The following is a 20,745-nucleotide window of genomic DNA, read 5'->3' as shown; positions in this document are numbered from 1 at the left end:
TCAGTGATATTGAAGATAATAATGCAATAAGGTAGAAGAAAACATAGAAATGAAATATAAATAAAATGAAAGGGAATTTAAGAAATATCGACACCATTAAGAAAGTCAACCTGGGTATCCCAGGAGAAAAGAGAGAAAGGAACAAAGAGCCTATTCAAAGAAATAATAGAGGAAAGCTTCCCACACCTGGGAAAGGATTTGGATATAACAGTCCATGAAGCTAAAAGACCACCTTATTACCTAAATGCAATAAGATCTAAACCAAAAGAAGTAATAGCAAAACTAGCAATTTTGCAAGTTGGAAAAAAGCTCAACTATAATTACTTGCAGATGTCATGATAATATATATAGAAAACCCTAAAGATGCTACTAAAGAATTATTAGAAACAATAAATCAGTGTAGTAAATTGGCAGGTTACAAAATCAATGAACAAGGCTGTTATGTTACTATATGCAAATAATGAATTAGGAAAGAAAAAAACAAGAAAACAAACCCATTTAGAGAAGCCTCAAAAATTATTAAAAGCGATAAATCTAAAGAAGAAAGTGACAGACCTATTCAATGAAAACTATTAGACCTTGTTAAAAGAAATGAAGAAACAAGTAAATGTGAAGATAGTCCATGCTAATGAATTGTAAGAATTAACTTTGTTAAAAGTGTCCATCTTTCCCAAAGCAATATATAGATTGAATGCAATCCCTATCATGTTTAAAATGAAGTTCTAGAGAAAGAGAGCAAATGTTACTTAAATTCATATTGAACCACATAGGACCCCAAACTTCAAACTGTACTTCAAGGATCCAGTAGTCAAAACAGTGTGTTATTTGGCATAGGCACAGAACAATGGAATAGAATTGAGAGCTAAGAAACAAACCCATGTTTATATAGACAGTTAATGTATCACAAAGGAGCCAAGAGTATACAATGGAGAAAGTAAAATCTCTTCAAAAAATGGTGCTGGGACAACTGGACAGCCACATGTATAAGAATGAAACTAGACCACTTTCTTATTCCATCCACAAAAGTTAATTCAATATGCATTAAAAACTTGGATCCAAGTTAGGGAATTTAAATACATAGAAGAAAATACAGCCAGATATGTCTTTGAGGACTCAATTTAATGGCAAGGAAAGAAAAAACAAAATAAACAAATGGGACTACATGATAACAAAAAGCTTCTGAACATGGAAAGACTGTCATTAAAACAAAAAAAAACCCATAAAAACCCTATTTATGGGAGAGAGTATTTGCATATCATACAACTAACAAGAAACTAATATCCAAAATCATTAAAGAACTCATATTAGTGCTGGGTTGCAGAGCTGCCCGCAGCCTCTGCAGCACCGGTTCCATCCCCAGCTGCCAGGCGAGGGTCCCACAGGGCATGCAGACTTCTGTCTCCCACTGCTCCCCTCAGCCTGCCTGCTCTGTTCTCTGCTCTGACTCTGGTGAATTCTCTCACCCTCCCACACTTCTGACTGTACCCAGTGCTTGTATAAATAAATAAATAAATAAATAAATTTTTAAGGTCTCAGATTGCTCACCATGTTTGAACCCATTCAAACTTGGACACAGAGCTTATTGTTCTCCAGAGAAGACATAAAGATTACCAACTGGCATATGAAAAAATGTTCAACTTTACATATCATCAGGGAAATGCAAATCAAAACCACAATGACATACTACCTCACTCCAGTGAGAATGTCACATGTAACAAAACAAAACCATAAACAAAAATGTTGGTGAGGTTGTGGAAAATAAGGGAGTTTGTACAATGTTTGTGGGAATGTAGACTGGTCCATTCACTATGGAAAAGAGAATAATGGTTTCTCAAAATATTAAATATAAATATACCATATAATCCAGTAATTCCATTCCTAGCTATCTACCCAAAGAATACAAAATATCCAATTCAAGGGGATATATGAACTGCTGTGTTCTTTGCTGCACTGTTTACAATATTCTAATTATGGAAACAGCCAAAGTGTTCAAAGACAGAGCAGTGGATTAAGAACATGGTTACAATTGTCTTTTTTGCTTTGTTGTGTTTTGTACTGTTACTGTTTTTTTACACTGATGTCTTTTTTGGTCCCCCTGTATTCCTCCTATAAGTGACTGAGGGAGTGGGGAGAAGGAAATATTGTTTAAAAATGAACAGGATGAAAAAAATATATAAGAACATGTGGTATATACATATACATAATGGACTATTAAACAGCTCTAAAAAAGGATGAACTTGCCATTTGCAACAGCATAGGTGGAGCTGGAGTAGATTATGCTAAGGTAAACATGTCAGGAGGAGAAAACAAGTACTGGTGACTTCTCATATGCATGGAATGTAGAGAAACAAATGAAAAACAAACATAGTGTGTCATACATACTCAATCAAACAAACTAAATCAAACACATTCTAGAAATGTTACTTCAGTGTTGAACCTACTAGAAGGGGAGAAAGGGTATGGGTAGGAACAAAGAGGAGAGGGTGCCCAGCTATCTAAGGTAAATGGCTATGGGTGCTTTGATGGTGGGTTTGTTATGGTGACTTACATCTGAAGAGGTATAAACCTAACCTACTGAATCATATACAGTATTGTAAACCAGTGTTGCCTCAGTTAAAGAAAAAAAGATGCTGTATATCAATTATTATTAGGGAAACAATGAGATTTTACCTCACATTTGTTACAAATGACTATTATAAAAATTTTAAGAAATAGTAATTGTTGCTGAGGACATGGAGAAAAAAGAACCCTTGTACAATGTGATGGAAATAGAGATTGGTTAAGCCACTATAGAAAACTATGTGGATGTTCCTCAAAAATTTAAAATAGAACTACCATATGATCCAGTAATTCCACTTCTAGATATTTATCTGATAAATATGAAAACATTAATTCAAAAAGATTTTTTCACCCCTGTGTTTATTACAACATTATTCACAATTGTCAAGATATGGAAACAAAATCAAGTCCCCAATTATGGATGGATGGATAAAGAAGTTGTGGTATACAATGGAATACTTCTCAGCAATACCAAAGATGAAACATTGCCACTTACAATAACATGGATCTACTAATCAGGGCATTATACTGAATGAAATAATAAATCAAAAGGAGAAAGACAATTACTGTATGATATAACTCATTTGTAGACTATAAAGGGAAGAAAAGCAATTGTAACTAGCAAACTAAAACTAAACAAACCCTTAGACTCAAACAACAGAATAGACTCGTACAGGCAGGGAAAGAAGGCAGTGGGAAGGATTAGGGGGAACAATTAGATAGTGGTGGATTATAACTGGATATTTGGTATTGGGGTGTGGTGTGATAGTTGCTGAGATGAAAAATGGTATCCCTGAAACCTGTATAGTGTTGTAAACTGTTACCACAATTAAAAAATTATAATGTTCGGCCTCCCCGGTGGCGCAGCAGTTGAGAGCTGGGTTGCAAAGCTGCCCGCAGCCTCTGCAGTGCTGGTTCGATCCCCGGCTGCTCCCCGGCCACTGGAGGAGGGTCCCACATGGCGCGCAGACCTCTCCTGCCGCCCGCTGCTCCCCTCAGCAGTGTACTTCGGTCCTTCTGCCTGCTCTGCTCCCCACTCTGTCTCTGGTGAATTCACTCACCCTCCCGCGCTTCTGACTGTACCCAGTGCTTATATAAATAAATAAACAATTTTTTTAAAAAATTATAATTTTAATATTCAAAATTTAAATATTTAAGTATACTTAAAATGTTAAGTAAAATAAAATAAATGAAACAGTGACATCAAGTAAAATATTAAAAAATATGTAAAATATTTTAATAACTGAAAATCTATTCATAAGATAAAATATACATATCTTGAACTATTATTTAAGAATTGCATTGATCTTGGAACTCCAAAGCTCAGTTTCTCACAGATGCTTCCTTCAATTACTTCTTGCTCAACAATAACATTTAAACTTTTTTATAATATAACGTTTGCTTACTGTCAGTGTGTCTATATAAAAATACTTATGCATACAAAAATAGGTATCAACCTTATAAATCTGCTCTGTAATACTTAGTTTTATATTATAATAATATAAAAATGAGTTAGCTTCATATCAAAATAAAACATTTTAAGTCAAACTATTTACTACTCATAGACTAAAGTTAGGAAATTAATAATACATTGCTAGCAATCGGTTCATCACAGTGACACTGGCATTTGGGTCAGCACCTGCTTTTGGTACCTTTCAGAGATTGACAACTACTACAGTGGCTGTGGCAGTCCTTCATCTGCCTTGTTTCTGTTGCCTCTCTTCTATTCTCTTCCTTGCATGCTCTTCATCAAGTGGCCTATGGCTGTGAGGAGCAACACTAACAGTCACCTCAGAGAATCTTTGCTTTATCAGTAAACATTAAAGGATATCTTTTCTATCCAATAAACTTTAGAGCTTATGGAGTAAAGGGAACTAGTGGGATGAAACTTATATACAAGTTTACCCCACTATCCAAAAGTAGAGTATTCCTATTTGGTATCATTTGGTAGATTATTTGGGGGGAATCGGGAATGTTATTAGTATTAACTTACATAGAAAATTAATTTGAGTATTCCCAGTCCCAGAGTTACCTCCTAGATCATACTACAGAGGAATGATTGAACTTTGACAAGCACGAGAGACTTGTCCTTGTAATTTCTTCTCTTATTCTCTTTCCATTAGTTTCCCCTTTATTTTATTTTTCAGTATTCCTTAAACCTCAACTTCCCATAAGGTTTGTATGTTGAAGGATTGGTATCAAGCACATTTCTATTCTTATTTCCACTTAACACTCTGAATAAAGTTAACAGAGTACTTTGATTAACTTGAAATTTGTCAGACATTTTCCTTGTATTTTGCAAATGTTTATGTGACTGTTTTATAACTCAAGCAATATATGTATTTGTATTTTCAGGGAAATTTTGGTGAAGTATATAAGGGAATATTAAAGGATAAAATTCCTGTTGCTGTTAAAACATGTAAAGAAGATCTTCCTCAGGAACTGAAAATAAAATTTTTGCAAGAAGCCAAGTGAGTTTTTTTTTTAATATACAATGTGTATCTATAATATGTGATTCATTAAAATTGAAGTTTGATGATTATTTTAAATTGTGATTTGCATTTTCAGAATCTTCAAGTAAACATTTTAGACAATGTGGAAACTGCTTTGTTTTTTTTTTTTAAGATTTATTTATTTAATCAAGACCTGAGTTACAGGACAGAGGTGCGGGAGGGTGAGAGGATTCACCAGAGACAGAGCAAGGAGCAGAACAGGCAGACGGACCGAAGGCACCGCTAAGGGGAGCAGCGGGAAAGACAGGAGAGGTCTGTCATGCCATGTGGGACCCTTCCTGTGCCATGCCATGTGGGACTCTTGCTGGCTGGCTGGGAATTGAACCGGAGCTGCAAAGGCTGCGTACAGCTTCACAGCGCGGTGCTCTACCAGCTGCACCACCAGGGAGGCCCCAGGAAAATGTTTTTGAATTAGATTATAGATCATATTGGCAATCAAAGAAGAATCAGATGCTAAAAAGCAGTTAGCAGGCATGTTTAAGTCCTTTAAAAACATTGCAATAATTTTTGCTTTTGTCACAATGCACATGCATCCATATCTTTAAATAAAATGTTGAAATTGTATTTATACAAAAAGTATTACCTTGTTCTGTATATAAATCATGTCATTTATACACATATATATCTAGATATACTATCCATCCTAGATATTATTACTTGATTCTCATTTCCCAGTATTTAGCTTTAATTCTGAGAAACCTCAAATTTCTCAACTCGGTATCTAGCATTTGTCCAAAATTTGCATTATATTTCTTTACTAATTGATCTTCCGGGATGATTGTCTTAACTTTTTTTCTATCAGCCAAAATGTAATGTTCCAACCAGTTAAAACTATTTTGTTAGTGGTAAAATTGAATATAAACAATAAAACACAAAACAATTGAAACAGTTCTGGGACAGAGTGAAAATGGGCACAGGCATGGGAGATGGCTGACTGACTCTAGCTGAATGGAAAAAGAGAGGAGGATTCTGGATCCATAGATTTGTGGTATAAATGGGATACAGGAAAGGGGAGCGTGTGTGTGTGTGTGTGTGTGTGTGTTTGTGTGTGTGTGTGTGTGTGTTTTCAGTCATTACTTAATGTATAAAACAGAAGTTTCTGTAAAGTTCAAAGGAAGAAAAAGGGTATTGCAATGAGAGAACTAATTCCTTCACAGCAACATTTTCATTCTTCATCTAAAAATGTATATTGATAACAGTGGATTAACTAATCGGATGCATTTAGTAAATATTATCTATATGATAAAGTTGTAAACTTTTTCATGTGTATTATTGGCAATTCAGTCAAAATATTTTATCATGTATGTAAAGGCATGCTTCACAATTGAAATTCATAAACTCATTATTTATAGTAATTAATGGTATCCTTAAAGTATAAATCTGTATCAAACATTCTTTTCAAAAATATTTAATGTTGGGCCTCCCCGGTGGCACAGTGGTTGAGCGCTGGATTGCAAAGCTGCCCGCAGCTTCTGCAGCGCCGGTTCAATCCCCGGTTGCTCCCCGGCCACTGGAGGAGGGTCCCACATGGTGCGCAGACCTCTCCTGCCGCCCGCTGCTCCCCTCAGCAGTGTACTTAGGAACTTCTGCCTGCTCTGCTCCCCGCTCTGGCTCTGGTGAATTCTCTCACCCTCCCGCGCTTCTGACTGTACCCAGTGCTTGTATAAATAAATTTAAAAAAAAAATCTTTAAAAAAATATATATGTAATGTTATTTTCTAATTTGTGATTGTTTTATTGCTAAATAGGTTTTAATTTACTACTATAAGAAAGTTGTATTGAAATGAAATTTATAAAGATGTATACTACTAAGTGGTGTTTAATAGACTATATAGATATATATTTAGATATTCAATATTATTTGAGTTCATGCTGGCTGTTTTGTGAAATTCATTGAATAGTTTCCATCTGAAGAAACTGATAATTTGTGATTAAAATGAAACTTTCTAAAACCATTTAATTCCTTCCAGAACTTGCAAGCTCAAAGTTATTGACTATTTCTTCTATCTCTAGAATTCTTCTCAGTCTTATCTTTTCATTTATAAATCATTATATATTTTCAATCTAAAGCATTCTTCCTAATGCTATCTCTGCTTTAGTTTTACATGTACAAAATTTATATAAATTTGTTTAATCTTCAAATCAAAATTTTTTATTCTATTAGAAAAGGAAACTGCATTGTTAAAATCTGAACGAATTCTTATCAATAGAATAATGTGATATAAAATTTGATCTAGAAATCCTCAGGGTAGATGGGTATCTGAGGGAATCTGATCTACTTTTAACTCTTGTTTAGAGTAGTATGCATAATTCTATACTATTTTTAGAATTCTCCAATGATGTTGCTCTTATCTGAAACCAAATATTTTCTGCTTCAGCTTAAATCTGTATTGGAAATCTGTTATTCAATTACTGTTTAACAGGTTTCTAAAAATTTTTTGAAGTTGGTCATTTTGCTATAGAATTACCGAATCTAATAAAATAATTACCCTATAGCATTTACCAAAAGTAATTACATTCTCATTTTTATGTTTTTTTTAAGTCAGGTGTGTGAAAAAACAAATATATGATACTCCAGATTTTGCAGGTTTTGGCCCACTAGTACTATTTAGCTATACTTTTCGTGGTGGTGGCTAAATCCAGATACTTTGAAGGGAGTTTTACATGTCTTGCACTAAATAAGTTAATTTTATTAGCATGGCTATTAGTCATTCATAGTGGATAATAACTTTTAAATGAAATATAATTGAATTGAGGAAAATTGGCTCATTTCGTGACTATATTGTGTCAACAATATTTATCAAAACATATATATCACATTTATAGTAATGGATTCATATTGAAGTTTTTAAAATAAATTATATTTATCAAAGCATATTTTACTTGTATATACTATACATGATCATAAACCAGTGATTCATTATTTAAATAACTATTCATATAATTTTCTTTCATGCAGAATTCTCAAGCAATATGATCATCCTAATATTGTCAAGCTTATAGGAGTTTGCACACAAAGACAGCCAATTTACATCATTATGGAGCTGGTTCCAGGTAATATAATTTTAGAGGTTTTTCTTATTGACATTTTAATGTCATGCTTTATTTGTATGTGAAGTGTTTTTATTGCTGCTTGTAAAGTTTGCAAAGATTTATCATTTTTGATGACAAAGAGCCTATATACATATTCAGTAATTTCATACTCTATAATACTTTGCTGTTTTCTAGAAAATGTCAGCCAACCTTTTATTCAAAGAGGAGATATATTATTATAGTACATTTATACGTGAAATTTAGTTATATAATGTGTAATTGAAAAAAAATGTCTAGAGAAGTAGCTTACTTAATTGGACTTTGTAACAATGATTATACTAAAATTTAGTTCATTGTATATCATTTTTATATCTGTTACCACACACCTCCATTTGGTTGTATGTAAATAATCCTCATAGTGTTTTGGGTCACCTATGAACTATAAACTTCTTTCATATGTGGACAAAGGAAAAATAATCTGTCTAGGAATTTGTCTTGTATTTCTTACTGGTAACTTCAAACACCTCCGGATGTTCAGATTTACAACTTTTGCCAACCAAAAATGATAACCTTGAACTGAGAGTTTTAAGTACATCTTTCTTTTGTAAAAAATATAATCAGAGGAAAACATTGATCTTTATAAAGTTTACAAATACAATATTTAACAACTGAAAGGAATTTGCTTTGTTACCTTTAACAAGTATTTGCTCATTTTTATCTATCTATCTATCTATCTATCTATCTATCTATCTATCTATCTATCTATCTATCTGTCTGTCTATATCTCTGTCTATCTATTCATCCATCCATCCCTCCATCCCTGAGTTCAGGTCACCGAGGTAATTCTTAGGGTGTTCTATACTAGTCTCAGTTCAGTTCAATTCAGTAATCATTTACTGACAAACAGTAAACATTTTACTGTTAACAAACATTTACTGGCTAAACAGCATTAATATTGACTAAAGTAAATGAATTGACAATTTAAAAATATAAACTAGCTGTGTTTTCACTAAGATTACTCACTATAAAATGTACTCATTTTAAAAGAAATTTCAAGGAATATGACAAATATTTGTAACTTGAATTAAAATACATGAAGTGAACCTGATATTGTGGATTAGTTATCAAAGACTGTCCACATAATTCTTCCATTATCTAAAGATAGTTGGTCCCAATTTAATGCACCAGTTTCTTTCCATTGGAATATTCCTTGATATTATCATGTTAATTGCAGGCTTCCTAGATCATCCTCTTCATCCTCATCAAGATGATATTATCTATTTAGGTGCATTGTATGTTTTCATAGTTTATACTGCTTATGATCTTTATCTTGAAATTGTTTTCAATATAGTTATTTAAAAAATGAGAAAGTATAATGTAAAACTTTAAAACCAAATTAATAGCTAATAATTTTATTTGAAATAGGATGTTTAAATATTTTGAATGCATATAAACATTCACATAGGTAAAAATAATATTCCAGATTATCAAGGAATATCCCTGAGAAACTTAGATTTAAAGAATGGGCAGACTTGATGAGGAAATGATTTTGGTTAAACCATATATAATTAAAGGAGCATATTTGAATAACCAAATCCAAGTGGAACATATAAGTTGAAAAAACAAAGGAAGATAGCTTTATAGGAGAGCCACAGAAGTGCTTATTTAGATACAGACTAGTAACTTCTACTTATATTTTTTAAATTAATAAGGATAATAAACTTCATTAGAAAATTTCAAATGTAACAAAAGCTATGAAAGTAAAAATTGACCACTAATAATCTAATCCCAGCCCAAGACGAATTGCTATTTTGTTCATGCTTCTTTCCAGGAAAATGCTTAAGCATGTTTGATTTCATGCAAATAGTTTAAATTTAAATAACATATTATAAAACTTGCAGATAATTTTTCTATTGTTAATTAAAGTAGCTTATAATTTGATTATCCATATTCATCCATGTCATTCTACGTTTTCTTTGTAATGACTGCAGGGTATTTCACTTTACTGATTTATACAAATGCATCTAAACAATTACTATTTATGGATACTTCTGTTTATATTTTTATTATTTGGGGATTTTTTTTTACAAACAATGTTCAATAAATATCTTTGTACATATATTAAAAGAATCATTTCTAAGTATATCTGTAGCACACATTTTATCTGTGAGATTGTTGTATGTGAGTTTATATGCGTTTTGATTTTTGGTGACTATATTAGGATTTTATTGAAGCATAACAAATTACATAGCCTGACAGCCTGAAGCAGCATCATTTATTACCTCATAGTTTTGTCAGCTTGAAGTTGAAGCAGACTTGACTGGATTCTCTGCTTAGCAACTCAGAAAGCCAGAAATCAGAATTTAAAGCTGAGCTGTGATCTGGAAGTAATAGGAAAAAATCTGATACAAAGCTCCTTCAGATTGGTGGAAGAATGTCCTTCTTCACAGCTAACAAATTGGTCTAAATTTCCTTTTCTTTGCTTGCTACAGCCAGAGGGAATCTCTCAGTTTCTTAAGGTTTCCCTTGGAAGTCCTAGCTTATAAAATAAGAAAAGGAAGAAATAAAACTGTATTTGTAGAAGACAGTTTGGTGTCTTCTCACAAAATTGAGCATACTCTTACCATGAAGTGTATCAGTCATACCCTGGATATTTATCTAACAAAGTTAGAAACTCTGTCCAGCTACCCACAGACAGATATATATAGTAGCATCATTCATAATGCCAAAACTTGGAAGCAACTAAGGAGTCCTACAGTAGGTGAGTAGGAAGCAAACTGTGGTACATTCAAACAATACAATATCATTTAACTCAACAAAGAAATCAAGTCCTGAAACAAATTGAATCCTAAAAAGTCATAAAGAAAACTTGCATGTATATTACCAAGTGAAAAAGTCAGTCTGAAAAGCTACATACTGTATTATGCCAAGTTAGAATGCTAGAAAAGGGAGAAGCAAAATATGGAAACAGATACAAGTTTAGTAGTTTCCGGGGATCGTAGAGCAGGATGGAATGAATAGTTTGAAAACAGAGAATTTTTTGTATAATGAAGCTACTATGTATAATAATTACATGTTTTTGGCAAACCTATGGAATGTATAACAGCAAGAGTGAATCCTAATATAAATTAGAGGTGTAGGATGGTTATGATCAATGTAGATTTATTAGTTGTGATAAATGTACCATTCTGACGTGGATGCTGATAATTATTGCATGGGAGGTTTTTCTATGTAGAGCAAAGGTTATATGGAAAAACTCTTTACCTCATCTCAATTTTCTGCCAAAACTCAAAGAATTTTTACATAGTTTTTAAAGCAGAAGAAATGTGAATAATTGGTTTTCTTTGAAAATATGTAGGAACGCTGTCTCACTCATTTCTTCATTTGCTTAGCTTCTGTCTCCCTCCCTCCATTCTTCCCATTCCAATATTCTGTGACGTGTGCATAGTTTCTGAAAGACTATAGAGTATAGGGCGGAAATTTCGAGTTCTATATGAGTGTTAGTGTTATATGGAAAAACCAGAACCCTCATACACTGGTGAGGAAATGAAAAATGATAGACTACTTTGGAAAAATTGCACAATTTCTCAAAAAATTGCACATGAATTTTCCATATGAAGTAGCTTTGATTCTAGGTATATACCCAAGAGAATTAAAAAATTTATAGCTATACAAAGCCTATTGGCAAATGTTTGTAGCAACATAATTTATAATCACCAAGTTAGAAAAAAACTCAAATGTCTGCTAACTGAAGAATGGATAAACAATGTAGTATATCCATACAATAGGAACTATTAAGTGATAAAGACAAATTAGCTACAAGTCCGTGCTACAATATGTAGATTATCCTCAAAATATGTATGCTGATTAAGGAAAGTTTGATATAAAAGACTACGTGTTATATGATTCCACTTCTATGAAATACTCAGAAAAGACATCTATAGGTAAGCAGACTCATGGTTTCACATACAGATTCAAGATGGACTCCCTAGAGTCATGAAAAACCTTTCTGGATTAATGAAAATGTTCTACTCAGGATTGTGGTAATGGTTGTACCTTTGTAAATTTGTTAGACCTCATTTTACAGTAAGATGGGTAAATGTGATATACATAATCCATACTTCATTATTGCTTTAAACAAAAGAAGACAAAACAAAAGCCCAAGAACCAGGGCATCTTAGCCAAAAACTTGGTTTAGCAAAAGTAAGTTATGAGATTTCACTCAACCTACCTAACCCTTTGTACCTTAGTTTCTTCCCCATAATGTAAGAATAATAAAGTTGTAAGGACTAATGTGATGTACTGTGATGTATACCAGGCACACATACACACACACGGCTTTGAGTGTTTGACATGTAATCACCACTTTTAGCTAATTAAAAAATATTTTCTTTTAGCTAATTATAAAATATTAATGATGGTGATGAAAAAAATAAAGTGACTAATTGATATGACTGTTAAATCCACCTAGAACTTTTATGCAAACGCTGAACCTATTTCTGTCTTTAACTCTAATTCTAAATCTAGACTTCTCTTGCCTACAATGACTTGAGAATTGGGAAGTGTAAAATTTACCATTAGTTCTCCCTTGTTCTGTGATTGTTTTGTTTGTATGTTTTAATATTTAATCTTTTTTTTAAAGATTGATTTATTTATGCATACAAGAACTGGGGTACAGGCCAGAGGTGTGGGGGATGAGAGGACTCACCAGAGACAGAGTGGGGAACAGAACAGGTGGAATTCACTGAAATGTACTGCTGAAGGTTGCAGCAGGCAAGTCAGGAGAGGTCTGCTGTGCCATGTGGGTTGCTCCCTGGTCAGGGATCGAACTCTTGCATCAGAGGCTGCGGATAGCTTCATAGGTTGTGTCTTAACCCCTTGTGCCACCATATTTGAGTCCCTTTATATTTAATCTTAGTGTGTCTTTCTTTCCTTATACGTAAAACTAACAAAGCTGGGTTAAATGACTTCTAAATTTTATCTCTAACCTATAATTTTTTAGTTGTTATGAAAACTGTTCATACATTTGTAACCTTTATAACAGACTTCTCAGACTTCAAAATAGTATCTTTCTGGCTTTTCCTTTTTTTTACAAAAGGGTAATAATCAGCTAGTTTTTGCTCTAATAAAAATATAAAAATAGGGCCTCTCGGTGTCACAAGGGGTTAAGCCTCAGCACTATGAAGCAGACCACAACCACTGCAGCACAAATTCGATCTCCAGCCAGGGAGCTGACCCACATGGCACAGCACACCTCTCCTGTCTCGCCGGCTGCTCCCCTCAGCAGTGTATTCAGTAGATCTGCCTCTTCTGCTCCCCATTCTGTCTCTGGTGAATCCTCTCACCCTCCTGCACCTCTGGCCTACACCCCAGCTCTTGTATGCATAAATAAATAAATCTTAAAAAACTATAATAAAAATATACAATATTTTATGTTTACATAATATGTTGGAGTTGTCAAAGCACTTTAATTAGCATTATGTCAGTGTACCTGGAACGATTATTATCCTCATTTACAAATAAGTTAAATGAGGTTCAGAGTGTTTACTTTTTTTAAAGATATATTTATTTATGCATATAAGAGCTGTGGTGTAGGCCAGAGGTACATGGGTAAGAGCATTCACCAAAGACAGAGTGGGAAACAGAACAGGTGGATTGACTGAAATACACTGCTGAGGGGAGCAGCTGGCAAGACATGAGATATCTGCTGCGCCATGTGGGTTGCTCCCTGGCTGGGGATCGAACTTGAGCTGTAGTGGCTACAGATAGCGTCATAGTGCTGAGACTTAACCCCTAGCCACCACCAGGGAGGCCCAGTTTTAAACATGTTTGAAACTGTTTTGTCTGCATCAGTAAAATATCAAGTTCTTTAGGAAAATTATGTTCTTTGTCTTCTCTGTTGTGTCATTCATTATATGTTGGTCAAAATACATAATCCTTTAATGAATTGAAAATACAAGTAAAAATTCAAGCAAAATAGCTATGCAGGATACCCTCTAAAGTAAATATGCGAATCTCCATGCCATAATTTCTCAATCTTATATACAGAGAAGCAAAGAGCTAATTGTGGTCAATATAAATGTTGGATTACATTTTTCATTATTGGTATTCAAGCTGTGGAGGCAAGATTTAGAAACTGGTAGGTTAAAAGCAAGATATAATAACTGCTTAGTGACAAATATGCAAGCCAATTTAAAAATGTATTATGCAAAGATTTAATATGCTTCTGTTCTTGTCAGATAGCTGAACCCTTTGGAATCATAAATCCGAAATATACTTTAATGAGAGTAATGTTTGAGGAGATTATAAGCATTTGAGAATTCAAATTTAGAGTGAATACTACAAGATGATCCTGTCTTCATTTGAATAGTCTCTTGAATTATGAATACATCATTTACTTGCTAATTAAAGTAAAATCAAACAAAAGGAAATTCTAAATAATAATGGGAAATACTAAAAACTAAAAAAAAGAACCCTCTAATATTCTCAAACATGTCCCCATTTTATTTTGCACACAAGTTGTATGTTATTTAGAAATTCAAATGAAGGGATGGAGAAGATTTTTTTATTTAAGTGACTTAAAGGAATATTTATGATCCAACAGCTGTCATTTATTTTCATATAATATATGGTTAAATAAAGAATGCCACAGGATATCCTGATGAATAGGATACCAAGTACTTTAACCTCCAGTTACAACAATGTCTATATAGATTCTGGATAGAAGTGATTAATTTTTGTGAATCCTTAAATGTCAGTCTCCAGTCTTTCTTTGACTGAAAATTTGAAGCAGCTTTTTGACCTAGATGTTCTCTTTTCATTCAGAACTTCCAGGAACTTATTGAACGTTGTATTACCTGGTACACTCATCAGCTCACACAGATAACATGCCTCTTGACATTCTTCAAATTTAATTTTAAAATGATTTATGGCTTTGGAATTTTTAGAATTATTAGAGAATTTTTACCAGGTTTTAGATATCATCAAAATTATTTCTCCTAGATAACATGTTTTAAGGGAAATAAATTGAGTTCAATACTTTTTGTTGGCCACAAATTTTAGTTTAGAAATCTGGACATAATTATTGATACTGTACAGGTATCAATACTTTTAACTTTGTACTGGTAAGTGCTTTTAACCTTTTATTAGAAATCTTTCGGTTGCCAAAATTCCCTTTCTGTTTTTTCTCAAATTTTATAAATTTGCCATTACTATGTAATTTGGGGTGTACATTTTCACACCTTCATATATGCACATTCTTCACTCATCCTCTATCAAAACTCCAGAGCCAATATCCTGTCCTCTTTCTTTCCCTACCCCCTCCTGTCTTCCTTTCACTCTGGTAACCAATATGTTTTTCAAAGAGACTAAGAATTATTTTTGTTGTGCATTTCCATTTTTTTTTCTTTTTATTTTTATTGAGGTAACTGTTTTACTATGTTGTTTGTCTTTTGAGGTATATAATTTCTACCCTTCTGGTGGTGTTCCACACCACCAAAGACACATATTGCACCACCATAGTCCCTTGTCCTCCCCACTGTTAGCCTTAGTTATACAGTCAGATCTTTAGGGGTTTTTATTAGTTTGCTTTATCTAACCCTTTCTTTTGTTTCACTATATTCCATGTATAAGTGATGTATCCAATATTTGTCTTTATCCTCCTGACTTATTTTGTGTAGTAAAACCTCCTTCCAGTTCAAGTCTCTTATTTTTTTTTCCAAATCTTATTTCACTTCTTCCATTTGGGTGATTTGTACATTTGTGTCTATCATTTCTGAAACTCTTTTACCAGATTAATTCTATTTAGCTTTCTTTGTTTGTCCTTATTTCATTCAACATCTCTTCAATCTAGTGAAGAATCTTTTTATTCCTAAATCTCCTTTCTAAGACTTTGCAACTGCCATTCAGTGTTTGATTGTCTTTCCAGTACCTCATTAAACATTTTTAAAATTACTCTTCTAAATTCTTTGTTCATTAGCTCCTCTATTTCTGTGTCTTTTATATATGTCTTTTATATATCCTCTCCTTTTCCATCTTATGTTCATTTGTTCTTTACTTTCTAGACCTGTGTGTTACCTCATTTGCTTTTTGGTGGTAGAAGTGCTTGGGTAATTTGTTTTTTTGTTTTTCCTCTTTGCTTATGTTGGCAGCAGGTTGGGGAGGAAGCACAGGAGAGCTTAATCCCAAATACTTTGTATTTGTCTCAATCTTGGTGAGGCATGAGGGCTGCTCCAGGCAGGTAAATCTGCTTACCTTTTCTCCAAAGCAACTTCCACTTAGTCCTTCAGGTATCTTAAATTCCCATGGCTCCTTGCCTCCCCCTGCTGTCTGATGCACATTATACTAAGTTTAAGGGGTGCCAGGTTTGATCCACAGGGCACAATTAGCTGGGTTTAAGCCATCTTTTACTGCTAGCCCGGGAGCCTCTGGTGCCAACTGTGGAACCCCAGTTACTTGGTAATGGCTACCTCCAAGAAAGAAGCCCACATTGTAAGGTTTAGAGGACTCTCAATTGCATATTTCTAAAGAGTGTATGGAAGGGTCTCTCCTAACCACTTTACCCACTGTCAGACTTTCTGAGACCTTGAGTGAGCCCAAAACATGGCATCAAGAGTCCTCTGTCAGGTCTTTTTCATTCCATGGCAGACTTACAGCCTGTTCTGTATTTTGGAATAGCCACTGCTCTGCCTATGACCTTCTGTTCTTCCCTTTTTGTCCCCACTGGACAAAACCCCCACGTGAAAATCCTCCATCTCTATCCACAAACCTCTGAAAATTACCTAAAGCAAATTTTATTCTAATTCACTTTCCTTTTAGTTGTATTTAGGGGAGAGGATGTTCCAATTCTCTCCCCTTCCCCAGTCAGAATATCTCTGATGGCTTCACAAGTGAGTTCTCTCAAACCTTCAAAGTATAACTAATAGCTATCCTGCTCAATCTCTTCTACTAAATTGAAAATGAAGGAATACTTCCAAACACATCTTATGAGGCCAGTATTACTCTAATACCAAAACCAAACAAAGACAATGCACAAAAAAGAGGACTGAAAAAAAATTTCCTTTATGAACATTGGCGCCAAAAAAATCATCAATAAAATATTGGCAAAGCAATTCCAACAATGCATTGAAAGTATCATATACCCTGCCCGAGTGGGATTCATACCAGGGATAAATTTGCTTCAACAAATTTGGCTCAACATCTGAAAATCGATCATTGTAATTCACCATTCTTTTAATTATTTCCATTTATCATTTCTGCAGGTAAATTTTCCATTTTTTCTCAGAAGGCTAAATTTAAAAAAAATAAGTTTTTATCCCTGAAATTAATAATGAAATTTTATATTTTTATATAAATTCACAAGAATCAATTTCAGTTATGTACACCACAACTTACAGAAGGTTATTTTTGGTAGTCATTGGAATTAACAAATCCTGTTTGTTTTTAATATAAAGTTTCAATGATTTGATGCTGGGTTCTTGCCTGCCATTTGTTTCACTCATAAGTAGAAAGGGTAAGATTAAGGAGGGCCTCCCTGGTGGCGCAAGGGGTTAAGTCTCTGCATTATGAAGCTTTCAGCTGTCACTGCAGCACAAGTTCAAACCTGGCAAGGGAGCTAACCTTTTATGGAGCAGCAGACCTCTCCTGCCTCACACACTGCTTCCTTCTGCTGTGTATTTTAGTCAATCCACTTAGTCTGCTCCCCACTCTATTTTACCTCTGGCCTACAACCCAGCTCTTGTATGCATAAATAAACAAAATAAATATTTTAAAAAGTCAATACTCTTAAAAAAAAAAAAAAAGAAAAGAAAAAGTGAAAACATGGTTCCTGGCATGCACTAAGAGAATACTCAAAATTGAACTAGCACCTTGACTTACATAAGTTTAACCTATTATCTGTTGTATTACAGTATTACTTCACAGCAGCAAGTTGATCTCAAGGACAGCATTGTAATTCTCAAATTAATATTTTAAAGCAAAAAATATGTCAATTCAGCTACTGAATTTTTTATATTGCTAACATTCTAAAAGAATAACCTGATTTTGTGGAGTTTATTATTTTGTTATTTGGAGGTATTTATAGGATGCCCTTTTCCAATGATTTTGTTATTAGTCTAAGTGAGTAATTATACCTTTGTTTACTGTATATTTCTGTATAAGAGAATGAGTAACTTTTTGTTTTCATATATTAATTGATGATAAAATATTCAAACTTACAGTAGTGTTCATTTTATAATTCAAGCATATTATACTAGTGAAAATCAAAATAAATATGCTGGGTTGTCATTTTACATTATAGCTAATACTTTCAATGTAATATAATTTAATTCTAAAACATTTTTAAAAGATAACATTTTTAAGCTAATATTCTTTCTCAGCTAAATGATATGTTGGTTTTCCCTAATGTTCCATTTGCTGCCTAACATCCCAAATAATTGCAAATGGAATAATTTAAACTGACCATTTCTCAGATACTAAAAGTACTAATATCATTTGAAATTACTTAATTTACATGTGACATAAATTGATAACCTGGTTGCATGCCACTTTTGTAGTGTTTGTTTTCCAGGTTGGCCATTCCCTTCTGGTAGTGTATATTATATCCCAGAAGTTGAGCTAAATGCTAAAAACGTTAATACATAGTAGGGAGATGAGAAATGAAACCTAAAATATAATGACTGTTATGTGTCACCTCTTTTGACTTGAGTTGTTAAAGAAGTCCTGTGGGATTTTTCTTTTCCAATGAAAAAAAGGTTGTTACATTATAATAATCAGTGTTTTCATAGTACATTTGAGTCATAGATGCATTGTGTATATTTGAACATTATCAATTTGTTTTTTATGTTCTGAACATCAGAATGCATTTGTACCTCTAAGTACCTCCTGCAGAGATGCAGATAACCTGGTGAGCATGACAAAAAATGTTCTGAACCAAACTTTTGCCTTTAGATCCTGCCTTTAAAATGACTTTATGGTAATTGAAGCTCCTGAAAGAGAATTTTAGATGTTATAAACATATATATTCTTCCATATGAGTAGTTATTACTGTTTAATTATACTACTGTATAATTAATATTTTATAATTTTTAGGTTTTTATTACTTTACATGGAAAATTCTTAAAATTCTCAAAGATGAAGTTCAATTATATTAAATGATAAGAAAATTTGTGTTATTATTGAAAAACCATTATATTTGATGCAAATGTTAGAAACATAAACAGGACTGATTACTAAATTAAAATGAAATAAAAATCAAAATTTACATATAAAATCTTGTTTTTTACAAAAATATGTCTGCCCCACTTGCTCTCCAACATATATATATCTGAATGTATAGAAAACTGACAGAATGAGATTTTCATATTCTCAGAATTATAAGGAAAATGGTTATTTAATTAAAACAATGGGGATCACCTGTTTTTTCCAATTTAAAAGACAAATGAGAATCAGTTGAATCAGTTATTTAATACTTAGTTTTTCCATGAAAGTTAGAAAGTGAATATGTGATTTTTTTTACTTGTATTGAAGTGACCCTAAATATTCAAATTATATTATGTAGAAACCAAACAAATACCTCTTGACAACACTAGTCAAGATATTGTAATGCTATTTTCTTATTTTTATAAATCATTTACCTTTATTGTTGTAAGTTATACCATTTTTTTTTTAAAGATTCATTTTATTTATTTATTTATTTATTTATTTATACAAGCACTGGGTACAGTCAGAAGCGCGGGGGGGTGGGAGAATTCACCAGAGCCAGAGCGGGGAACAAAACAGGCAGAGCTATGAAATACACTGCTGAGGGGAGCAGCGGGCGGCAGGAGAGGTCTGCGCACCATGTGGGACCCTCCTCTGGTGGCCCAGGAGCAGCCAGGGATCAAACCAGCGCTGCAGAGGCTGCAGGCAGCTTCGCAATCCAGAGCTCAACTGCTGTGCTACTTGGGAGGCCCGAAAGTTATACTATTTATTTCAAAATGGTAGGCAAAGGCTGAACTCTTTTCAAATCTGTGGAAGAAATGAACCTTGTACTATAATATCTGAGAAGGTAAATAGATGTGATCTAAGATACCAGTGTTCTTTAAATAGAATTTTACTTAACTTATTTAAGGCTAGATAGTGTGATAGATAACTCATTCATCTGCTCAAATAGTAGTTAATGGATGTCTACGATATATCCCAGATACTGGATATTCAGCAGGAGAGTAAAATAGTAGGAAAAAAAAAAACCTACAAAGAGGGCCTCCCTGGTGGTTAAGCCTCAGTACTGTCACCTCTATGGCCTGAGTTTGACCCCTGACCAGGAAGCTAACCCATGTATGGAGCAGCAGACCTCTCTTGTATTGCCTGCTGCTCCACTTAGCAGTGTGTTTCCGTAAATCCACCGGTTCTGCTCCCCACACTGACTCTGGTGAATCCTTTCACCCCCTACGTCTCTTGGCCTATACACAAAAACAAAAAAATAAATTAAATTAAAAAAAACCTACAAAGAGCAAAAATCCCTGCCATCAAGAAGATTACACTCTAGTGTTAGAATCTATATAAGTAAAATATATAAATTGTTGAATGATGTGAGACAACAAGCATACGGGGAAGAGTATAGCTTGGTAGACACTGAAGTTTTAGAGAGTCCCTAGTAAAGG

General features: G+C 33.5%; 1 protein-coding gene across 10 annotated transcripts in view; it reads left to right on the top strand.

The window, feature by feature from the left end:
• FER (FER tyrosine kinase) overlaps window positions 1–20,745 on the top strand; it is a 484,685-nt gene that overhangs the window by 298,819 nt on the left and 165,121 nt on the right. For all 10 annotated transcript variants that reach the window (XM_054688073.1, XM_054688071.1, XM_054688072.1 and 7 more), the window contains 2 exons: window positions 4,915–5,030; window positions 8,031–8,125. In XM_054688073.1, the coding sequence (XP_054544048.1) occupies window positions 4,915–5,030; window positions 8,031–8,125 (211 nt within the window). The remainder of the gene's footprint in view (window positions 1–4,914; window positions 5,031–8,030; window positions 8,126–20,745) is intronic.

This window comes from Talpa occidentalis, unplaced genomic scaffold, assembly GCF_014898055.3.
Source record: "Talpa occidentalis isolate TD23 unplaced genomic scaffold, MPIMG_talOcc4v2.1 talOcc4.6, whole genome shotgun sequence".
Classification (NCBI taxonomy): domain Eukaryota; kingdom Metazoa; phylum Chordata; class Mammalia; order Eulipotyphla; family Talpidae; genus Talpa; species Talpa occidentalis.
Note: the sequence above shows the minus strand (reverse complement) of the source record. Positions and strands in the feature narration are given on the sequence as shown.